This window comes from Pseudoliparis swirei, chromosome 14, assembly GCF_029220125.1.
Source record: "Pseudoliparis swirei isolate HS2019 ecotype Mariana Trench chromosome 14, NWPU_hadal_v1, whole genome shotgun sequence".
Classification (NCBI taxonomy): domain Eukaryota; kingdom Metazoa; phylum Chordata; class Actinopteri; order Perciformes; family Liparidae; genus Pseudoliparis; species Pseudoliparis swirei.
The window spans coordinates 5,885,598-5,909,756 of record NC_079401.1 but is presented as its reverse complement, the minus strand read 5'-3'; the positions used below and the strand labels follow the sequence as shown (position 1 = coordinate 5,909,756).

The 24,159-nt window shown below is 47.5% G+C and overlaps 1 protein-coding gene across 2 annotated transcripts in view; it reads right to left on the bottom strand.

Annotated features, from left to right (window-relative positions):
- Positions 1–24,159, bottom strand: part of il1rapl1b (interleukin 1 receptor accessory protein-like 1b) — a 161,752-nt gene that overhangs the window by 124,968 nt on the left and 12,625 nt on the right. For both annotated transcript variants that reach the window (XM_056431407.1, XM_056431408.1), the window contains exon 2: positions 22,021–22,114. In XM_056431407.1, the coding sequence (XP_056287382.1) occupies positions 22,021–22,102 (82 nt within the window). In that variant the 5' untranslated portion in view covers positions 22,103–22,114. The remainder of the gene's footprint in view (positions 1–22,020; positions 22,115–24,159) is intronic.

Genomic DNA, 24,159 nt, shown 5'->3' with positions numbered 1-24,159 from the left:
TGTGGATAAGTTCGGGAGAGGTTATCGTTTTCAGTCTTCTCGTCTAATCTGACATCTATAAACGTACATTATCAGACACCTGCAGCTGCACCTGGGCCTTTAAAAAGGGAGCGAGCGGGTTAGGGGGAGGACATGATTTACTTTTACTTTGAATTCCTGAGTGCACAATCTGAAAACACCGCGAGACTCGGTGGTCCAGTTGGCGTAAGTCGTTGCAACAATATGCTTCTTTTTTCTCTCTCATTTGACTGCCTTAACATTGCATATGCACTCAAACCCAAATATTCACACTGATCTGAGACCTGCACGTGCTGCCGGATGCTATTTCTGCCGAAGCTGACCAATCAGAGCGTCGGTGAGAATCAGGGGTTTGATTGCATAATGACATAAACAGCGTGTGACTCCTTCAGGGGAGATATCTGCCCTAAAGACACATCTCCATCAGAACCGGTGGAGACCAAAAACAGAGCTACGAGGAGAGGGAATATGTAATGTACATATGAAAGGGGGGCAGAGGTATATAATGATAATATGTCAATGGCGTGTTCAGAATTGGTTTCTGCTGCCCCAAAAAATCAAAACATATATGTTCTCGCATTGTTTACAACATTATTACCCTTGGTACCGATAAACAAAATGAATAAACAAAGCGAGTGTCCCTCAGTGCTGCCAGCAGCACTCCCACAGATGCTGACGCCTTCACAGAGAGCTGAAGCCTCCATCCACAGCTACCTTGGAGAAACCACTCAAGAATAATTTCCATTAACAAAGAGGGAGAGAGAGAGAGAGCGAAAGAAAAGAGAGAGAGAGAGAGGTGTATGTGGAGTCAATAGAGGGCTGCACAGTCCAGCGAATGACAAACGTACAGTGGAGCCCTGGGAGCTCCGTGATCTGTGATATTTAAGCTGAAAGGGGACCAGGAGATGCAGTCGCATGGAAAGGAGTGTGTGTGTGTGTGTGTGTGTGTGTGTGTGCGTAAGAAAAAGGGGGTCACAAGAGGAGGGCCAGATGGCACAAATGAGACGAGATGCATATGTGTAGAGACAGGAAACACACACACACGCGGACAGAGATATTCACAGTGAGTAAAGAGGGAGGGGAGGGGGGAGGAGGAAGCCTCGCTGTGATTGGTTGAGGGAACAAACGTGTAGCCCTGTCCCTCCAGGAGCTGGGCTGGGCTTTGGTGACAGGAGACGTCAGGCCGGAGGGAGGAAGCGAAGGAGCGGGGGGGCCACCGGAGCCGCCAGGCACCCTTTAGTCCAAATATATATATATATAGCGCTTTGTGCCGTTGGGAAAAGGCCCGTTTGTTACTGAGGAACAAGGCCGTACACAAGACTCCGACTCCAAATGTGATGCCCACAGAACGCACTCTGACGGAGCCGTGAAAGGCGCCATAGAAAAAAGGTCTTTCCGCCTTTCAATTTGTGCGTTCATTTTACTGGCAGCTGTCACATTTGCCAGGAGATATTGCCTCGCTTTGTTTTCAGACTCACTGACTCTCCTTCACGGGGGAAATGCCGAATAATATCTTCCACACTGAGCGGATTATTTGAGCTGAGTCACGTCCAAGCACAGTGATATCCTTAGATAATTTAGGGCGCTCGGGAATGCCGTTTGTTGACTTGCCCTGCATTTAAAAACAACCCGTGTGAGGTTTCATCTAAATTATGATAAAATGGGATATGCTGACTTTAGCACCGGAAAAAAAAAAAAAAAGGGGGGGAAAAAAAAGCGGAAGGATGTTGTCACTTTCTTCAATTGTTTCCTGCAGCCTCAGCAAGTCACTCACATACATTTCAAATATTGTTTTCTAATCCCCGTGGAATTGAGCCATCGAGTCTGTAATGTAGAATTGTATTTTTTTTTCCTCCGCATTTTTCTTTTTCCCGCATCGTCTGCTCACTCTTCTTTTTTCTTGCCGATGAGTCCCCTTCATATTTGACAACACTCAAAAGCTCTCGGAATCTGCTCGGGTGAGCGCGCGTGGGTGGACGGAGCGGGGAGGAAAAAAAAGTGGAGGAGGAGAATATTACTCCTCGCTCAAGAGAAGGTGAATGGGAGGTTGGGGGGGGGGGGGGGCTTCTGAGCCAGCTGTTACTCAACAAACTGGTGTCTTTGCCCCCCCCCCCACCCCCTCTCTTACAATGGATTCCTCCCTGGGCGGTGAAAACGGTCGAGGCCTCCGCACGCTGCCAAAACGTGGCTCCACCGGAAACATCCGGACAGGTTGCCCGTCGCCCACCTGATCCAGGAGGAGGAGGAGGAGGAACACACGGCTGCCGCGGCAGCACTGCGGAGCTGCAACTGCTGTCCTGCGACAGCACGCGGCATGTTTTCTGAGTGAGGACTTGAGAATGACGCTTAGACTTTGGCAAAAGTTTGCTCCTTGAATAAAGTGCCACGAAGAACAAGTTTTTGACTTGTAAGCTGTGGAGATGTTTCACGTTAGCCCCAGGATGATGAGATCCCCCGAGAGAAAACAAGGAGAAAATATTCGTTATTTCCTCAATAAAAAGGCACCGAGCGCAGTTCAATATGATCGGATTCTGCCGTCTGCTGAGAAAACACCAACACCGATCCCTTTGCAGCAGCTTTAAGGCGTCCGTCCTTTCCCCCATACCGGGGCATCACGGGACTCCCATCACTGTCAGTGGACACGCTGGCAGAGTGCCGGGCGCCCGGGGGGACACCGACTCCCCTGCAGCCGTTCCCTGTCACCGAGGCCCATAATTGGCCCCCTGCTTCCCACCAGAGAGGGGCCTGTTCGTGTGTATGTGTGCCGGCGCCAGCGCGCGGCCCTCGCCGCCGCCTGTCAGGTTTTTCTCGGATGACGCACAGATCCACGGGGCGCAGACGAGCCCTCGACTGCCACGAAGACATCCCGTCAGCTTAAGAGTTGCCGGGAACTGCTGAGATAGTTCAATCCGCCAGCTCTTTTTTTTCTTCTTCTTCGCAAGGTTAAAATTGGGGCGGATTTTCGGTGTGGGGGGGGGGGGGTGATGTGCCGTAATCTAATCGCGGTGGAATGGAGCAGAAATAATAAGCACTGCGGGGGGAGCGAGATGTGAGATCCGGCTGCACGGCGGGGGCAAATGTGGGACGGAGGAACAATTCTTTCCGTTATCAGTTGGAAATGTGGCGAGTGAAGCGGCTTCGTGCCGCAGTTTCATTATGTGATCGGTAATTAGTTCCAAACACGCAATCGTTCCCGCTTTTTCTTCCACGTGGTTAAAATGTTTCAAATTGTGTGCTTCCACAACATATATACATCGGGTGCATTACACTTTTACATTGTGTTATATAAGGCTTAAATTACATCTACAAAGATGATTGAGAGGGCACACACAGCTCTCACCCTCAGACGAGGGTCAACAACACCAGACAGACAGACCCAGCGGCCTTGTGCTGCTCCAGTCGTAACCGGTAGAGAGGAGACTGCAGAGCGAGGACCAGGAGGCTCAGACACAATAACGATAAGAGAAGTAACGAGGGCGGAGACGTCAGCAAGAAACCTCACATTCCTTAAAGTAACCGGCTTGGACTGGGACAGGGGTCACACTGAGGTCACACTGAGAGACGAGGACTAATATGTAATGAGGGAGTGGACGGAGGCGGCACCTGCATTGAGTGTGATGTATAAATAATACGTCAATGTGTTTGTTCGGGGCTTGGGAAAGACAGATGTGGAGGGAGGTTCTCGTCTTTAATATCGGACCCAGCTCAGGTTTATTTGTGAAACTGCTGGTTACAAATAAATCTACGTGAATTGAACTCTGATCCAAACTCTCTGTGTCCTGTGGGTGTTTGATTCCTGAGGTCCAGAGGGTGAGTCTCCTGTGGCGTCTCACCATAGCAGTCAGATAGGAGAGAGAAACGAGTTTCTATGCATCGGGTGAAGAGATTAGTCAGAATGGACCAAAAGGGAAGAAATCCAGCCACAACAACGTCTATCTCCACGTAATCGCCTCCACCCTCTCTCTCCGCTCCCCCGGGGTCAAACGTCGGAGGTGCTGCTCCAGCTGACAAGTGAGAGTAGATAGATGTGTGTGTGTGTGTGTGATAGTGCAGACCTGTGATGTGTCCATCCTCAGGAGAGGTGAGTCTGACAGTGAAGAAGACCTATAAGCGGCGGCGCTGTCAGATTATGCAGCGGCCCCGAGGCGCAGTGCATCAAGGGGGGACATGTGCAACGATAACCGCTGAGACGCAGCCATTTATGGTAAGCAATTTGAGAGGTTGTTGGGAGTACGAGTCTGAACTTGTTTTGGAGTGTATGTGGAGAGAGGGGGCGGGGGGGGGGGGGGAGATGTGGAAGCGAGATAGAGAGACAGAGTGAGTCATCGCATCACTCAACTTTTTTATTTTTATTTTACAATACCTCAATCTGTGTCGGTAAGCACATCGAGCAATAACTTTTAACGGGACTGTCAGCGCGGCGGCTTCAGTTTAGCGGGGTCGATGCAAAATGTAATTAAGAGGAAGAGCGCGCGGTTATCGAGAGCGCCGTGCAAATCCTAATCTCTCTTGATGGCGACGATGACGCCCCAAAAGACGGGACGCGGCGGCACGGGCCGTGGGTTTTTTTGGTCCTCATTTGAAAGAAGAAGCTTTTAAAAAGCAGCTATCAGGAGAATTTAAAAGATGAATAGTGATAAATATATATATAGATAAATCCAAACGGCAGACCATCAATAGTGCTTCAACATTTATGGATCCTGCTGCGGACCTTAGTCAACTTCTTTAGACAGCAGTAAAACATATATACGATTCTAAGATGGAAGTTATTGAAGTGTTGTTAAGTCTTATCGGCAGCAGCCATATTATCCATCGCCTGCTGCTAGAAACCAGTGGGCAGCTCCATGCGGCTCACAGGCTGATCTCTCTCACCCAAAAGTACCAAACCTGCCACTGAACACTCCCACGACGGAGGCAAAAACATAAAAACACCCGAATAACTCCATGATTTCATTTGCTCAGTGTTCACACGTGTCTGTTAGCCACCGTACACTTTTTGCTGCGTCCCAATGCATTTTCACAAATGCCCAAAACACCTTTTTTTCCCCATCTTCTTCCTCCTTGCTGCAAGAACAGAAGTAGAAAGGCCCTTTAATTAGCTAATGTAGGTTAAGAGGAGTGATTTACATGATGTTTAGTGCCCTGTCAATCACAGGGCGATGGTGGTAGGAGTGTGCCGATGGAGACGGAGAGAGGCGTACGAGATGGGAGTGGCGAGGAGGCGGACGGGAGCAATTATTATTATGAATTCAGAAATAGACGCATGGAAAGGAGATGAGAAAAGGACAAAGTGTGGAAGGTAAGGGGGGGGGGGGGGAGAAAACGGAGGCGGGCACAAATACGAGTGGAAGAGGTGGCGCGAGGGTACACGAGAGGAGAAAAAAGGAGGGGGGGGGGGGGACGAAGGGGAGTCGAGCCACGGCGGAGATTACAGATTTGCACGCAACCCCGTTTTTTTTTGCCGACGCAGGGATAAAACGCCGCGTCGTGGACTCGCGTAACGAGACCACTGGACCGTCATTAAAACGCGGAAAAAAAGGCCGCAAGACAAACCGAGCCCCACCCGACTGTCGGCGGTTGTTGCCCCCCGGAGGAACGCGCCTTGTTGAGCCTGCTCCTCTTCTGTCAGCACTTTCATAAATTATTCACCGAGCACTCGTGTTTGTTTTTTATTGCCCCCCCCCCGGCCACCCACCCACCCCTCTGTATTTGCAGGGCGCTCGTTTTTTTAGTTTGAGGAGGCCTCTGGGTGCGGGGGTCACGGGGGGGTGCACGCTCAGAGTGTCGACGCAGATTCGCCGCTGCAGGAAGTTCAGTTTACCAAATCCGAACCCCACCTAGTTTTCATATTTTGTCGGATTGGAAGAAGAAACGCCCGAAGAGACGGCACCCCCCCCCCCCCCCCCCTCACGGGTCGCGCGGAGGTCCCCCGCTCGCTGCTCCATCTCCATCATCAGCTCGTTACAGTGACACTTGGAAGGAGTCGCGACGAGCTCTGCCGCTTCCAAGCGTGAAAAAGAAAACCCCTCAAAGCAGCTGTGGGGATTTACAACGACGTACAATGTGTTAATTATTGTTGGGTGTCAGAAAGAAAAAAGGGTATGTAATAAGGAAGCTGTTTTTTCACAGCATCTCGCATTTAATGTAACAGAACCATGATAATTAGGCACATTAGACGAGACAACTCATTTACGGTTGCGCAACTGCGACGCTTCAATGGGTGTTTTCGGATTTAAACAACCACTCTTCCTCTCTTCATCTCCGGGGACCAGTCGAGGAAATCGGTCACATTAAGGTTGTTTGAATAACAGTGACATCACACGATATTTCTATCCCTGGTGGTCACATCAGCCGTCACTCGTGGAGTTTGTAAACTTGACGGCACACCAATAGAAAACTATTGATATGGTCCATATAAACAATAATGAAGGGTATATGTGATGTACAAAAAAAAAAGTTACCTATATAGCCACATTTTTCCTATCTGGTTCATATCTGGTTCGTCTCCACAATCCACAGAGAGCAAAGAAAAGATTGAAGAGCTTTCGAATGCAGTGAATGCACCTGCACTTCATCTGTGCATACATATACATATATATACACACATATATATATATATATACATTCACATATATATATATATACACACAAACAAGTTTTCTTTTAATTCGCGCAACGCCATCTCAAGGTCCTTTTAGAGAGATCGAGAGAGCCTTGACGCCGTGCAACAAGTAAACCCATTTGACACTGAACGCACACTACCTGCATGACATTGTAGCGTCTCCATAATAGGGCGATGAGGTTTGTCAACCATCATTTTTTGTTTTGTCTCCGGGGTCGACGCTTGCATCGCAAAGGGTTTCGATTTAGTCTGTGCACATTTTGAACTATGGATTGTAAGGGGATCCAAAGCCTTTGTCACTAAGACGTGTCTGTGAGGTCGGCCGATGACGTCGGGTGAGAGGTTCTGGCTCACATTCGGCATTCCGGTTCATTCCGAAAGACGCCTGAAGGGGTAAAATGTCCCCCCCGCACCAAACTCCTCCCGTACCCAGAATTCCAAAAGGTTAGAAGCACACTCAATTAATAACTCATCTGATTTGTGTAAAAAAAAAAAGACCAGTGACTCATCAAAGTGGCACGACGCATTTCAGATTGCAAAAGCCAAGTGGACCATGTCAAATTGTCTCTGTCGTCTAATATGTGGAACAATGGGAGGTCCATTAGGCACAGACTTGACTAATTTAATCGCGGTATATGATGAAGTGAGAGCTGGAAATGATGAGCATTTACAACTGGAGAATGAAAAGTGGTTTCGGTGCGTTTAAAAAAGAGAAAAGAAGTAAATGTCCCTCCGTGTCACGAAAAAAACCCGACGTATTCCTTGACACTTAATGTTTGTGTGTTTTCCGCAACCACCGACGGCGAGGTGCCCCGTGATGTCTCAGCACCGGCATTTGCATATTCTCAGTCAGCCGCTCTCTCTGATAATCACTCATCAAACTGATGAATGGTTGTCATGTCACACGGGATTTATACAGAAGTGACTGAAACAGACTCTTTACGGCACGGCAACCGTTCAATGAGGAGTGGGGGGGGGGGTGGGGGAGGGGGGCTATAGAACCGAGCCTTATTGGAGACGGAAAAAGGTAATTAGTATCTCGGTGTTACCGTGTACTACAAGAGCGGAATATGTTTTCGGGCTGCTAATGAGTGACGAAACCGCAACTCTTCTCTCGCTGAGCCGTTAATAAGCGGCGGAACAGAGACGGGAGAATTACGACTAAAAGTAGGGAAACGAGGAGTTTAGAGGCAGACCGCCGGCGCTCTCTCTCTCAGCCGGCATCGTTCACCCCGGAGAGTGATTCAAGAACTTAATACCAACAAGGTCAACGCGCAGATACACGGGACCATTCCCCCACCCCACCTCTCTCCCAGGTCGTATTACGGTAATGCGTTGGGACAACTAGCCTCGTTTCTCAAACATGCTCTTCCAGAGCAACTCCGGCTTACCACGCTGCGTTCACTTCCGCCAACGAGCCCACACAGCGTCCTCTCTCGTCAGCCTCCCGTTCTGCGGACTATACAGTATCACAAAAATCAGCGGTTTCTTTCTGCGCCCCCCCCACGCGAAAGGCCCGTTTGTCGTGGGGTCGCGGAGATCTCCTCTGCAGACAAACAGCGACGGGGATTTGGTCCGATTTCACAGTCGAGCAGAGGTGACGGACAACTGGGGAGATTCCTCCGCGGCGCATGCTTATGGGAGGATTGTGAATGTGGCAAAAAAAAATGGATTGGGTCTCACGGGGGTGGTGTGGGTGTTTTTTGTTCTTTCTTTCGTGGCGAGTCGCTTTGAACTATTCTGAAAAGAAAATCCCTCGAGTCCTGTCGGGAATATTTGCCGCGGCATCAATGGTCTTACTCGAGTGCACTTTATGGAGTGTTTCCACAAGCCTGTTTTGATGGGCTCTATTTTAAATTGGCAAGACACGGGGAAGACCATTTACGAACCACAAATAAAGTAGATTAAAACGTGTTCCGTGTTGAAGAGATGTGGACCGCTCTGACCCAAACGATACAAACTCAAGGTCCACTCACCAGCTCATTCTGGAGCTTTTGACTCCATGGTATTCAATAGCAGATCGAGCTGCAACTCAATCTTGGAATGAAGACCGTGGGATACACTCAAGGGCTCAAGAAACTCGCCGAAATTCCATATCTGGCTGAATTGAACAATCTGTCGTCTCTTGACGAGGATATTTTCTCGCACTGAAGTCATTTTCTGATGATGTAATAACCCCTGGATAGCATAATAAGGTTATTACAATACGAGTCTGAACATATTCCATGATTGGTCAAGTTATTATATTATCAGGTGTTCATTACATTTCAGATCGGGTAAAGTGAAGATAGAATAAAACATTTTGGGAAATGATTACATAATTGGATGCTATACATATCCATGCGATGGAAACACATGTCCATTCACATTGCGTTGTTCCACCTTATTGGGAACTGGAGCTAGGAAAACATTGAGACTGTTCCAGTTCACCCAACGCCGCTGCAGTAGTCCAGAAAGCGAAGAACAACTTCAGGACAGCTTCAAACTGGAGACTATTTCTGGACTCTTTTTGCCCAACGGGTGTACAATCCCCCCGTTGAATCCCTCATCCCTCCTTATCGCGTCTGTTAGCCTCTCCACCCAGCTCGAAAACCTGTATAAGAATGTGGAAAAATGTGTCTCAAATAAGAGCTCATAAAGATTAACATGCGTCTCATCTCTGCTTTAAATATCAAGGAGATATTAGCAGAGTTAGCAAACTCAACTGTACCATAAAAGTGATGCCCTTGGGTAAGTTGGAGGAGGTTTGTGAGCTGCATAATTCCATGTATTCAGACTGTGTTGCTTGGTTAACTTCAAACCAATCGTGCATTGTCACCCACATAAAATCTAAAGATGGCCTCTCTCTCTCTCTCTCACACACTCTCACTCTCACACTCTCTCTCTCTCTCTCTGCCGTGCACATTCTAAATGTTTAACGGGATCCTCGAGAAAAGCCTCTCCACTTCTGTTTCCCTGGCAACTGGCATGCATTGGAATTGATGACATCTCCTGATCGCCCACTTACTTACTGCACTAAAAACGCTCTCCCACTGAACTTCGCCATCGCCAATTCCCTCGCAGAGAGATGAAGGGGAAACGAAGAGGATTTCCATTGAACAAACATTTGTAATGTGTCCATCCGTAAAGCACCGGCAAGGTTGAGAGGACATAATTTCGGGAGAACACCGGCGATGTTTCTATCTTTAAAGAATTCCAACATGAAGGGTCTCTATAATTCATGGTCTGCTGAGTGCTATTGGGGAGATCTGTAGGTCTCACTTACCTCTTAGAATAAGCTTCTCCGGATGAATTGCTATCTTTTCAGCTCCGCCGCCTCAAAGCTGCGAAACTTGTTTGAGAAAAAGACGGAAACTCTTTTCCATTTTCAGACCGTCGAGTTAAACGTGTATTCATCCGACGGCGTCTCCGTTCCTCACACTTTCATTCCCTGCCGTAATTAACATCGACGGGCAGCCAGACAGCTCCGGAGGCCAGAACCCGTCGCAAAGACCGCTCGCTGTCACCTTGTTACCGCCGTAATGGGTTCAGACGAGGTCCCCGTGACACGGGAGAGGGTAAATGAATTCATGAAGCCCGGCCTCGCATGCTTTCCACTTTGCCTTTGTCTTCCTTTGCCCTTCCTCCCCCTCCCCCCTCCCACATCCCTCCACCTACACGCAGCCTTGTCGAAACAGTTGCCGTCGCACAACAGAGAGAACACATTCGACATAATCGAGACGCGCCCGATGCACAATTCATTCAGCTTCATTAAAAACCACCGCGCACGCACGAAAAAATAAACAAACACGCTGCTGGAGTGTCCGTTAGAGTCGATTCATTAATTCCGAGCCACATTTCATCTGCTCTCGGTTTTGGGGTTCGGGAGGTGTTTTGCGCGTCGACAATGCAAACAACTCCAAAAGCGTTCGTTAAAGTCAACAGTGCAGAGGCGGCTACGATCACTTGTTTGAACATTCGCTTCAAGTGCCGCGGAGGCCCGGCGCCCTGTCACAGGGCTGAATGCCATGCGTGTCGAGACACTGAGCCGTCAACGCCACGAGGGTGCTCACCGACTCCTTTTGGCGGCCCGGAAAGAGGTCAAGGGACACATACACAACGGAACCTTTTCCTCTACTGGGAAAGAATGAAGGAAAAAAGGGCAGGAATGTCCTTTATCCGTATGTCTTTTTGGCCTGTGGGGAGAGAAAAAAAGGTCCACACACACCAACCAATTAGGAGGGAACGACGCGTGAAAAGCAAAGAAGAGATAATTGTCCTTTGGCTTGAAGTTGGTGACGACAAAACAATGGCGCCAATCGCTCAAGGTCATTTTTCCGGAGCAGTGCGTCCCGTCTAAATGAGCTTTAAAACCTGTAATTCTGACAGCGAGTCGTCCTGTGGCCCAAACGGTTCCAGGTGATTCATTGTTCCCATTATAGATTCGGCGCGCTTATTTGTTGGTTTAATCCGATCATTTGGTGACTCCATTCTGCAGATTTCTTTATTTCCTTTATCCCACAGTCGATAATCCTTAACCCATTAAAGGAGCCACGGAGCAAATGTACTCATCAATGCCCTGATCAATTGGACACGTTCAGCATGGCTGTTTGGTTGGATAAGCCACGCCTCAATGTATTTTGTGTATGTGCGTACGGAATCAATATTACAAACAACACAGGTGTGTGTGTGTGTGTTGTGTGTGCGTAGCTGACATGGTAACTTCGTAAATGTGTGGAGCCTTCGATCCTAATGCAATTGACTTACTCGCTTCAGAATGAGCCAATAGTTGACTTGACGGACTTGTTTTGGAAAGCGTGGCGTGCGTGTCCACATGCAAGGACGGTATATTTGTATTCTGCTGTGCTGAGGCCGCTTGATCTCCTGTGCTCACGGCTGAGCAGCGTTTAGGGTCACTTAACCAACGCGCGTTGGTAACACGCCCCCCCCCCCCCCCCACAAGGGGACAAAGAACTATCAAATGAGGTCATTTAAATCACTCAATTATAGATGTTGACATTGCACACGCATTGACAATTCCATGATGTGAAATGCTTCTTAATCCTTTGCCCTCACCGCCGCACTGGAGATCAAAAGGAAATGCTGGAATTGCTTCCCATGGCACATTGGAAATGGTTTTCTGAGTGTAATACCAAAATCATTTACCCAGGCTGCATTTGGCTTTGGCTATGAAATGCAGAGATGTCGTTTTCTTATTATGTTTGATGTGCCCGAGCCATTCAAATGAGGATCCTCTACATTTTGTCACGTGGCTTACTGACGTAAATTAATAATTCCCAGTCGTGATGCTAAAAACCTTGTATTTTGCGACTCGTACTGCTAAAGGCGACATGATGGATGCCAATTCCTGCTGAAAGAGTAAAGTCTGATTCAAAAAAACGAGGAAAAGAAAAAAAGAAGAAAAAAGGTATGGCGAATGTTTAGCATTACCCTCCTGGTTGAAATAAATACCGGTGCCAAACAGTTTCCTTCCAAAACTAATCTCCTATTTGCATATTAAAGGCTATGAAAGACACAAACAGAACCATAATCCTGAGCCGTCCTTGTGTTTTTCAAGACCAGGCACAGAAAGGCGACAGAGAGCCTTTAGAGAGCTGAGAGAAGCAAAAGGAGGCCTTTCAAATAGCTTCATCACACACTTTTTTCTTCGCAGAGGGTGCATTAAACATTGTAATCAGGCCATATTTGAATTTCAATGCGCAGCAAATGAAAGGTGTTGGAATTGCGCTTCCGGGCTGGAACTGGGCGGTACGACTCGTCAACAATCAAAATGGCATTACCCAAGAAAGGCTTTTCTCTGGAGGTCCTTTTCCCAGCTATCCCATCCGGATTGTGTTTCATTAGATAAACAAATAAGCCATAGATTGCAAGTAAACCCAACCGCCCAATAATTGCCTATAAATAATCACCGGGGTCGCTTTTAATTAATTGTCTTTGCCGGTGCGGAGAAAATTGTAAGGTCAGCGCCCTAGCAACAGCGGCGTTAATCATTCCATCAAGCTATTTAATCGGTTGCTCTTCCATCATCTGATTTATTGATGGGAAACGATAGCATCTTCACCACTCATTAGGCTCGGCGAGAATGAAAAAAACAAAACCCTCAAAACAAAATGAAAGAAAACATACTTTGTCAACCGGCAGCTAGCAGACGTCACAGTTAAGCTACGGGCCTCATTACACACGCTCAGAAGCGAGCACTTCAAGAATCAAACTTAATTGGCTGCCTGAGCATCGCATCTTTACACAGCTATTTATTTTAAGTGTTTTTTGATGTCGGATGATATACGGAGGGGGGGAGGGGCTGGGAGGGGACACTTCCATGAGAGGTTGAGCGCGGGGCTGAAACAGTATAATTACCCTCTGGCAAGATCACACGCACAACACAAGGCAAAAGGTTGCGGAGAGATGAGAATTTCAAATCCTGTTTGGGAGGGCGCGATTGTGTGAGAGAAGGTGCTGAGGACGCGCAAACACTCGGGGATGGCGAGGTCGCGCGCGCGTTGCTTGGCTACTGGCAGCACACACGCAGAGAGAGGGAGAGAGAGAGAGAGACGCAACGCCTACGAACATCTGCAGTGCCTCTCTCCGTTAGCAAGAGATGCTTACGGAGAGGCGGAAGCTCCTCGGATGCTGCAGCCTACGCACAGCGAGGGCAACGTCGACAGGGCTCGTCTTGTTCTGTGATGACGCGTCTCCCCTCTCTTTACCGCGGCTGTGAGGATGGGGCGTCGGAGGCTTTGGGTTTCATGAATGCAGTGGCGCCGAGGGGGGATGCTGCGCTGTGATTGGCTGATAAGAGACCAGAGAGAGGCTTATCCCCGGGAGAAGCCTCGGAGATGACAGTGGAACTTAATTAATATGTAGAATTTATCGATCGTCGCACTGCAGGGAAATCAACTTCCACCGGTGTACTATTTTTTGGGCCCCCGGAGGATCGTAAATTAGGGGTGTTAAATATTTCAACCGTGCGCCACACGAAACGCGATAAACATGGCAGGCAAATATGCGAAGGAACTCCACTGTAAATCGTGAAAAATTAAATTACAAGGCGAGCCTCAGCTGAAATTGGAGTGGATTTTCAAAAATACATTTGGTGCGTCTTAATTAAAGTCGTATTTCCCTCCCCTAATCGATAGGTAATTTGGCTTCGGGAAAAAAAGGCATATTTTTTTCTCTTGGAGGGAATACCGGGCGACTCCTGGCTAATTACGCTAAAAGTGCGAGGCTGTCGGATCTGAACGGGACCCGCCTGCCTGTATCTGCTGAACTGTGGTGAGAAAGGCAGCCAGGGACCTGAGAATAGACTCTGGTTGCTTTCCAGAACTCCTGCAGTGCGACAGTCTCCTGCAACTAACAAAAGCGCACTCCTCGGCAAGCGAGCGTACATCCTTTCTCCCTCGCGAAGAGAAACTGAAAGGACCCACATTTGGCAGGAGTCCCGCGAGACCTGTGAGCATTCACTGGCGCCTCTCTGCTTGTTGCGAAAATAGGTTGATTGGGCTTTGACCAGTAAAGAAAAAGAAAAAAAGAAAGAACCCCAAAAAAAAGGAAACGTATAAAGGGAACAAGGGAGAAGTGTTTTTGTCGTGTTCTTAGCTGTCAATGAGCGACGGGGAAACGAACACATTTTGAAAGAAACTTTTCAATCAGAGGCGCATTGAAGGCGGCCGCACGCTGAGCGCCTGGCTGACATCGAATGCGACGTCGCGGGGAGGCTTTCACAAAAACCTCTCGAGTGACCGGCGCCTCGTGCTCATTAAAAATGCCGATTCCGGCGCGGCTTCCGCTTCGCGGTGGGTCGACGCCGAAGGCGGAGGGGGGGAAGGCCACAAACTTCCCATCCACGGTGACATTTCCCGCCGTCTGAATTCTTCCAGTCGACGCGCCTAACAAGCAAATAATTGGTTCGCGGGGTCGCGTTCGGGGTCGCGTCAGCCGGTGACGGGCAGCGCGAGGACCGCGTGACAGACGAGAGAACCCGTCGGCTTCTTTTTTTTTTGGTGATCGTTGAGCCTCCCCCGCTACCTCGACCGACTTAGCCGCGCCGGAGGGAGTCGATCAGAGTCGGAGGCCGAAGCTCGCTCGGCAGTTGCGCAATCTCAGCGAGCCCCGTTGGTCACGTGACCCTCGTCTGCGAGGATGAAGATGACGAAGTTTGTAGCTTTTTGACCGTATTAGGTGACCTCTTAACACGCCTTTTCATAAGATATTCAAAAAAGACATCGCGACACATTGCATGTTAGCACCAGATATTCATGTTGAACCGTGTTAAGCAGGCCATCCACATGCCTGCTCAGAATTGTAGAATTGATTTACTGTCTTTCATCCCATCCCCAAAGACAATTAATGCATACATGTTCTCATGGAAACAATACACCACATCGTAACTATAACTATATATATATATATATATATATATATATATACCTCATCTTTTGTCCCAAGCCGTCAATCAAGGGAAAGGATCCCTGAGCATAGCTCGGAGTCCTTGGTTACATGATGCATTCTGTTGAACACAGATGGCTAAAAAGCTGATTTATGCTCTTTCCAATAGAAGGAAGGAATACATTTATATTCTGCACACCAGCAATGGTTCACAGACATGTTATTTCATCTTCAGGCTGGTTATGTTCTTAGAATCCCGGACGCGTGGATTGGAAAGCAGCAGGTGACGCATGAAGCTAATGATGGAGGCCGATAAAGCCGAAAAATGACCATGAGACAGTGTTGCCATGCAAGTCGATTAACTCCCCTCCGAAATCTAGCCTAAACGAGTTGCTTCAGTCCAAAACAAAGCTAGAGCCGCAATCAATCGAAAAAGAATGTGCTCCCAGAGTCGCAACGCTGGAGAATCCCCCCGAAAAATAATCGAATGTCTCGGAGATTGCCGAGGCTGAAACTAGTAGAAATCAAATTACCAGTTTAATTTTAATACGTGTCTTTTTTTTTTTTTTAAACAGGAGGAGGGTGAGGACGTGAGCTCTCCTTGAGCCCAATCTTCCTCCACAGATCCTGCAGGTGTGTAATGTATCGGCCAAGATTAGGATCCGGTGTCCAGCACACATATTAGGAGGGGGAGTATTTTCACAGCTGCTGGCTTTTTTTTAAACACAAAAAAAAAAAAAACAGGCTCTTGGCCAGTTAAAATCTAATGACGACAATAACGATTATGGGAATAAGAATTTGTGTATCGCTTTAATTATTCAGGCGGACATCTATCCGACTCCCCCGGCGGTACCGTCTGGCCTCCAGGAGAGAGTCGCCAATCAATGCCAGCAATAACTATCACTTTTCTATCCACAGGAGGTTGAGGAGAGAGAATAAAAAGACGGGCGAGGTCGCGCGGAGACCAGAAGGGACAGCGGGGCCGTTTCAAAGTGAGGGAGCGTTTTAATTTGAGAAGAGAGCAAACCGAGCCCTCTCGGACGGAGAGGAGCGTCAACGGCATTAAGAATCGTGCGAAGATTGCAAGACAGGCAGGACGGGGGAGGGGGGGCATGCATTCATCATGGAGTGCAGAGCGTGTGGTATTTTTGGGTCCAGTCCCATCGCCTCCAGGCGCTTTGCATTGTAATGAGAGACGACTGTTTCACCACCCCCGTCACTCAGCTTTGTGAGGCAAGAGGAATTAAAATCATATGTGGGACATGTTTATGTCCACATTGCCCCCTTCCCTTTACAAATGTTTCGTATTTATTGGCCAGCAGCCTCCCGCGTGTTTGAATCCTTTTTTTTCCGGACTAAAGCTTTTGTATCATCCACGCGTCTAATCTCTCAAATTGCTACCGAACGCCCCGGCTCTTAAAAGTGTGCTGGACAATTTGCACACAAAAAAAGGGCAGCCTGAAAATGAACATATTATCTTTTCAGAGAGAAATATTGAACTGGAGATAATGCGGCGTGTTGCGTTTCAATGTCGAACGGCGGCAGACACCGTGGGGAGAAAAGTGAAGGGTTCCACTCAAAGCAGCAGGTCACACCTGGACCCTTTTAGGGGGTGAAGACCGCTCCATGTTATAGTCTTTATGCACATAAGGCCAAAAGATTAGACATTCAGTCCGCTGTGTGAAATCCTTTAAAGGGGGCGGGGCCAAATGTCCCATTTGAAAACTGTTGAAAGAGTCCAACAGTGTGTGTTTGGTTGCATCCTCGTGTGAAGTGGACTTCTCAAATAGAGACTCATTCAGAACAAATGATGCCAAAGAGGCAACAACAACAACGTGTGAAACTAATTCCTTTCTTCACATTTTAGGATGCTTCAAATTAAAAACAAATTTAGAGACTGCTTCATTGGAACGTGTCCAACCCCATTAGCCCCACCCACACAGACGGCTCATTTCCCAAATCTGGATTTCCCTAAACCCAAATCAGCCCATGGACGTGGTGCGCCTCTGGGTGACATGTTCCCATAGCTGACGTCTTGAACCCAAACAAATAAGAATGGCTGTGTCTTTGACACACACACACACACACATATAAACACCAGCGGCACACTTGAGCTCTAAATATCTGGCACACTTGTTGGGTTGCCTCTCTCTCTCTCTCTCTCTCTGAGCAGCGGCAGGAGGGAAATCAACTCCATGTGGCAAGCCATTTCATTTCTAATATCATGTGTGTGATCAATCTCCCCCGCAATGAACGGGCGGCGCAGTGGAGGCAATCATTCTACGTTTGTGGCAGGTATGCGGTATTGACCGAGGGGGAGATGAACCGCCTCTCAGTGTGTGTGTGTGTGTGGGTGTATGTGTGACGGAGAGAGAGACAGAGAGGAGAGAGAGAGAGAGACAGACAGAGAGAGAGAGAGAGAGAAAGAGAGGATCTTGGATTTCAGTCTAGAGTTTCAGTTTGAAGTTTCTTGGATTTGTTTGGGGTAAACACGTTGATGTCATTTCGGGCCGTTGCATCCCACCGACATCCTCGAGCGGAGTGTAATCCATCCGATGGACCTTCAAAACTGATATCAATGCACTCTTCCTTTTTTATCGCTTTCAGAATCCAGATTTATTTGGCGCTCAGTCGTTTCCATTCGTGAGACGGAATGACGAGGAGGAAGGGGCCGCGCGCCGTCCCTCCCTCAAAAGTTATTGCCGATAGCTTCCTGCCATATTTAACATCCTTAAAAGATCAATTACAAAATCAAATGGCTCGCCGTAATTGAATTTGTGCGGCGCACCGACGTCTCCCCGTTAGGAATCGCTGTCTCGTCCAATTAGGAGGAGCCTTATTATTGGCCAAATTGCGAGTAGCGCCATTACTGTGGGAGGGAGAGGGGGGGGAGATTCTCTGACATATTAATGCCGACATCCTCCCAGACTTGAGCGTCGCCCCGGGGTGTAAAGACGGTAAATTGAACCGACTGTCAGGATGTCCTTGGTTTGTTCCTCCTGCAAGAGCGAGAGAGAGAGAGAGGAAAAAAGAGCGGGGGAAGCGAGGGGGAAGAATATATGTTGTGGACCCACTGCAGCGGCAGTAGATAAATACACGGGGAGAGACGGATGATGAGCGGCTGCTCTCTAATGGGAACCAAGGTCTTGTTGCAGTGGCGGGCTTTTATTTACAGCTACTCTTCATCAGCCCTCAGACCATCATGAGAGCAGCAGACCGTACTGCGTACAGGAGATCAGCTGGTTTGAATAAAAAACAATTGTTATACACATGCACGGATAACTGAATGATGGATTCACTGGGAGTGATGGGTAACGCATTGCTGCGGCCACTGGGAGACGGTGGGAAGGTAAGCGTCATTTGTCTGGGCGCCCATCGATGTCTGCCGGAGAAATTGGGGACTAATGAGAGCGCGGCAGACGGGAGGAGAGAGGCTGAATCCGTCTCAATCAATGTCAGGGCATATGTGATCGTGAATCTACGACGTGCCGTCGGTGTTTTTCACACGGCTCACAGTTTTGTTCAGGGCGGACTTTTCTGGAATATTAAACAGAAAGTGTCTCCGGCTCTGCAGCGAGCGCACTTTGAAAGTGCTGAGGCGGCGGATCGGTGGAACAAAAAGCTGAAAAGAGGTTTGTTGAAGAAGAAAAAGAAGAAAAAAAGAGAAGGAGAAGAACGGAAAAAAAGCGACAAGCGATTGTTCAGAATAAACTGAGCTGTTGTCCGCGGGGGTAAATGGTCGGTGGCTGACTGCGGCGCCGTCCCCGGTTTGCCTCATTAGAAATCAACCATGACCGATGAAAAGCTCTCGACAGCCCATTTTAGAGCGCTTGCATAGCCGCTGTGTTGATTTGGGACACAAAACACAGTATTTCAGTTTCCTAAAAAATAAGAGGAATAGTTAAATGAATCCGACTCAGAGGAAAAAATTCTCTGAATTGATGTTTCAGCCGTACCCGAAAGAAAGCCGGAGCATCGGGGAGCCCGCGTGTCGGCGTTTTGATGCCGGAAGCTGCACAGACGTCGTAGATAACGTTATGCAGATGAACATCGATGCACCATGGAATGAACCGGAGGGGGCGGGGCTACGCTAAGCACGCCGTTTAGGTTGTGTGGCGTGCCCTTTTCATCCTGTGCTGCATTCAGATCCGCTTAAAGTCACCCTTGGTACCCTCCGATTGTAGCCGTGTGAGAAAAAGAATAAATGCATAGTTATTACTTCAGAGAGGCCCAAAAGAAGAAGAAAAGAAAAAAACATACCTTGAGTTCTATTTCATAGCCGATTAAATGCAGCCGGGTCGCGCACAGAAAGACGAGTCGGCTCTTTTAGTGCAGCGAGCTTTCGGGGTTTCTTCGCACGACCCGTCCCGAGCATCTCGTTTATGTATATTACGGCACAAGTGGCCAACAAGGGAGCTGATTCTGTGTTTGAGGCAATAACAGCAACTGAGAACAGCTTTCTTTTCTTTTTTTTTCCTTCTTTTTTTTAATAACCAAGAATAGCAAGTGCATCAGAAATAGAACAACAAAGCTGGTATTTGTCCGCGGATCACTGGCTTCCAGAAAGAGATTGACTACGACTCCATTTTGCGGTATTCAGAATTGACTCAACAGATTCCCTTAAAAACCAGCTACTTCTCACCCAATATGGAAACACGGCGTTTGCAGGATGTTCTCCGACGGGGAAACCCACTTCTCTAATCTTCACACCGGCCCTGTGAGCCGCTACTGGAGAACAAGTCCCTGCCGTAAATAGTACGCCATGATTAAAAACCATTTGCCATTCTTTTGGATTCATAGATGCAATTTTATTTATTTTTCCTACATTATTCTGCACACGCACGGCAATAATAATAACTAAACAAAAACACATGCCCGTTACTCTCCATATATCGAGCCGGGAGGAGCAAAAAGCATCCCGCCCACATGAATTTGTCCAAATCTGATCACGAACGCCAATCTCTGCCTGAATGAACCGCTGGGAGGAATTGCACCACCGTGGAGGCACCATCACGGGAGGGGGGTGGGGTTTACTTCAACATCTGACTTGATGTGCTGTTTTAAGCAAAAATATACATAATTATTGTGTTCGCCCAAGCGTTCGGGCCAGATCAGCATTCTCACAAAGAGGAACCACGGCAGAGGACAAATGGATATGTTTTCCTGCTTATGCACGCCGAGGCTTAGTGTGGCAGATATGCATTGTGTGTTGGTGCACCGCTCCACCCCGAGTACAAATGCAGACAAAGCATTACTCCAAGACGGGTGTTTTGAATTTAATCATCTCCAGATAATAGCAGTGCACATGCAGCACTGTTTCAAGTTTCAAGTTTCAAGTTTTTATTGTCACATCCCCTTTTATACAAGTATAATCGGTTCGTGAAATTCTTATGTGCAAAACACCCGACAGCAGTAGCAGACTAAAAAAAGAATAAGAATGAGAATAAACTATACAATATCCACACACAAAAAAGAAGAAAGTATTAACAATATATATATATATATGTGCAGGGGTTTCTAGGTATGTGTGTGTGTGTGTGGCGCCCAGTGAGAAGGAAAAGCAAGTGAGATCGTGGATTCATTGTTCCTGAGGGAGTCAATCAAGCCATTTAATTTCCTTTAATGCGCTGACACTTACAAAAGATTGTCAACACAGAGTTCTGTTTAACAAAAAGGTACGAATGAAAACCACATCGTGTTTACAGAGTCTGGAGCAGCTCACGTCGTCTTATTAGAAATTAAATTAGTCTAATCAAATCCAACTGGGTCCCTCCGTACTCGCCTGAGAAAATGGTGCATATCATTTGGATTTAAATGGAATCAATATCACGGTATTTGGCTCCGATGGGGAGAATATACAAAACAGCACAAATAAAACCTTTGCGGCTGCATGACCCGGGCGAAGCTTAAATGGTTCGCCGCCGTTGGAGCCTGCATAAAGAGGCCCTTCACAGTGGAATACACCGCATGTACAGCAAGTAGTCCCAGTTGATCGGAGAAAGCTGTATTGCAAATTACATTTTGAATAAGCCTCTCAAATCTGCGGTGTGAATATGACCAACTTTAATTGAAAACTCTTATCTCATAAAGGAACGCTAAGAAACACACCCGATGTGATATTCACCAGGATGTTTCGCCTCCTCGACCCCGCTGTTTCTTTCCGTTCCATAAAAAATGAAAGCGGTGCAATTCCAAAACTGGCTTTCATTACCCAGAAGCCCCGTTTACAGCGGCGCTCTCACTTTCAACCCGGCGTGGCCTCTAACAAAGCCGGTACGAGCCCAAAAAAGAGGAGGAACAGAGGACGGAGGTCTAGCTCGGACGGGGGCGTTCATTTATCAGCGGACACGTTTCAAATTTTCGCCCCGGGGCAGCGGCTCGCGGAGCATCCGACGAGATGGCCCGTCGAGACTTCTTCTGCAAACCGCGGAAAAGCTTTTGATGAGCTGCGGGCCCGTTGCTGCACCTGTGTCTAATATGCATGGGCAGGAAAAAAAAACCAGACGCAAGCAGCCACTGGATACAAAAAAAAAAGGAACCAAAAGAAATGTGAAATAAATAAATAGAAAGTGCAAAAGATGTTTCCATGTAAACCAATGTGGATACATCCCCCCCCCCCTGTAGAGAAAGTGATCATGTGCTCGTCGGTGGCGTCGCGCGCTATTGGTGGACGCAACTCAAAAGGCCATCCTTCCATGCTCCGCCTCCTCTCCGTTCACTGCGCCCTCGGGGCTTGGTTCGGTATAACCGCGCTCTTTTGGGAACAATTGACAGAAACACATATTTAAAAAGAAAACAAAAAGAAGGTGGAAAAAACCAGGGGTTATTAACTCCCGTTACAAATGGGATTCACGCTACAGGTAATGAAGACGGTGTGGACGACACTGGGCATGTGCACCACGTGTGTTTTTAAAGAAGCAGCAAGAAGAGCATTGGAGTCCAAGGATTCAAAAAAAGGACGATACAATAGCAGTGGTAGAAATAAGCGGACTTACCTGAGCCTCTCTTCGACACCACTTTCAGGCAATGGACCACAACGGCGTGAAGCAGGATCAGAAGAGGAATGGGAGCTTTCATTTTTTACCAGTCCTACAAAGAAACAAAAGCTTGATTTATTATTCTGCACTCCATCCGAAACATTTTTTTTTTTTTTTAAAGGAGGCGGTAAGGACTTTGGCAGGAGATGCTCGATCAAAGCCGGAGAAATTAAAGAAGATCTAAGAAAACTGCAAGTGAGCCAATAATTACAGAACTTTTTACGAGACCCGAGGTCAGCTGGAGGAAATCCAACCCGCCTCCCCTGTAGTGTTTGTCTGCCTCTGCTTTATTTATACCGGTGGCTCTTGAGGGAGCGACTGTATAATCAGGCTGTGATACAAACGTCAAGACGCATCTCGATCAAGACAAACCTGGCTGTGCAGCGTCGTCATCTATACACAACACTCATCACACTTTCCCCCCCGCCAACGCAACATAATCACGCCCCCGCTTCGCATCTCAGGTCACACGCAGCGCGCCATACACTCCATCGGTGTGAGACGGCAGGTAAAAAATATTATTCGACGGTAAAAAAATCCTTTTTAAATGTGTATTTATATGTGTTTGAGTCAAATAAATGATAACATAGGCAAATTGGGTTAATAGATTTATTGTACTTTTGATTGTGGCCTCAAAACGTCAGGCGGTCTCTTGTTTCTGCATTTTCAGATTTAAGTAACTGTGGATGTAAATTAGTTGTCGGTTATTTTTTGGGAAACTAAAAGTTATTGTTTGTCCCTTTCTCTGCGATCATTCAAATGAAACTTGGAAAGAAATAACAAAATCCTGTCTTCAAAACATGAACAATATGTGTATTTAAGTTTTAACATCATCCGTCCTCAGTTGTATCTTACGTGTTTCCTTTGTGTGCGTTTTGTTCGAAAGATCGTAAGATTATTGAAAAATAAAGTGTGTCAATGTGTAATATCTCAGAAGCCCTCTAAAGCCCAGGTTGGAGAGCTTGATCCCGCTCACACCGTGTCAGGGCCAAAGTTTGGATACACATATTGTTCATTTATATCATAAAGTAGAAGCTTTAAATAATACCTTCCTTTGCCAGCTTCGGGGTGAATGTTAGTGGAATGCTTCGAGAAACAGCTAACGTTAGCATGAAGAGAAAAGGTGAGAAGCACATGCTTTATAATAATGCACTGTAGCCAATCAGAACCGAGGATACGCAACAAAGAAAAGACTCATTGGATCCCATATTAAATTGGACTGGTTCTCACAATTTTGCCAGTTCTCTGGATCGTGGTCCATGCCGACTGCTCGTTATTCACAATTTCTGTCATGTTCAATAAACGTGTCGTAACGCTGTTCATTCTGGTCACATGACTGCGGCTCGAGGGGGCGACCCTGAAGCGCCACAGTAGCCCTCGAGATGCTCACAGCGGCATTCAAAACTGGTCCGTGGCCAAAGATGTCCGACATTGCCGAGTCGTCCTCGTCGAAGTTGGCCGATTGTCGCCCCGGCTTTCTGCGACCGATGCCACCTCAGGAAGGCTAAACGCCACCGCGCCGACAAATCTTATCTTTTTAATTACTTTCCCCCGTGTCGGAGCGCTCGTCTGCAACACGAGCGCAAACGCCGTGCTTCTTTGGTTTATTCCTCCCGTTCGCGGCGATATCCCCGACTGGCTGGCATGAAAGCGAGCGCTCCTTCTCCCCGAGAAGGTGAACAACAAAGTGCTCTTGCGATGCAGCTAATTAGTTTTGTGTTGATACCAAGTGTGCTGATGAGTAAATACACTAAATCCTGTTCTGTCGGGTACACTGATCATACATTGTTTCTCCTCGTGTGCTGGGAGCGAGATAATCGTGGATTATGGGATTAAATATATTAAAGAATCACACACGAAAACACGAGAGTGGCTCCGGAAGTGAGTTTCAGAAAGACGTTTTCTAATGACCACTGACCTCAGTTACATTTGAGTTCTGTCGTATGTTAGACGGAGCGAAGCACTGGAGGCCAATCAAATGCTGAATTGCAGCTGTTCAGTGATGGTAAAAGAGTGAAATGGCACCGTAACAATTCCTGTGCGATTCAATGATGATGATGATGATGATGATGATGATGATTCTACGCTTCCACCAAC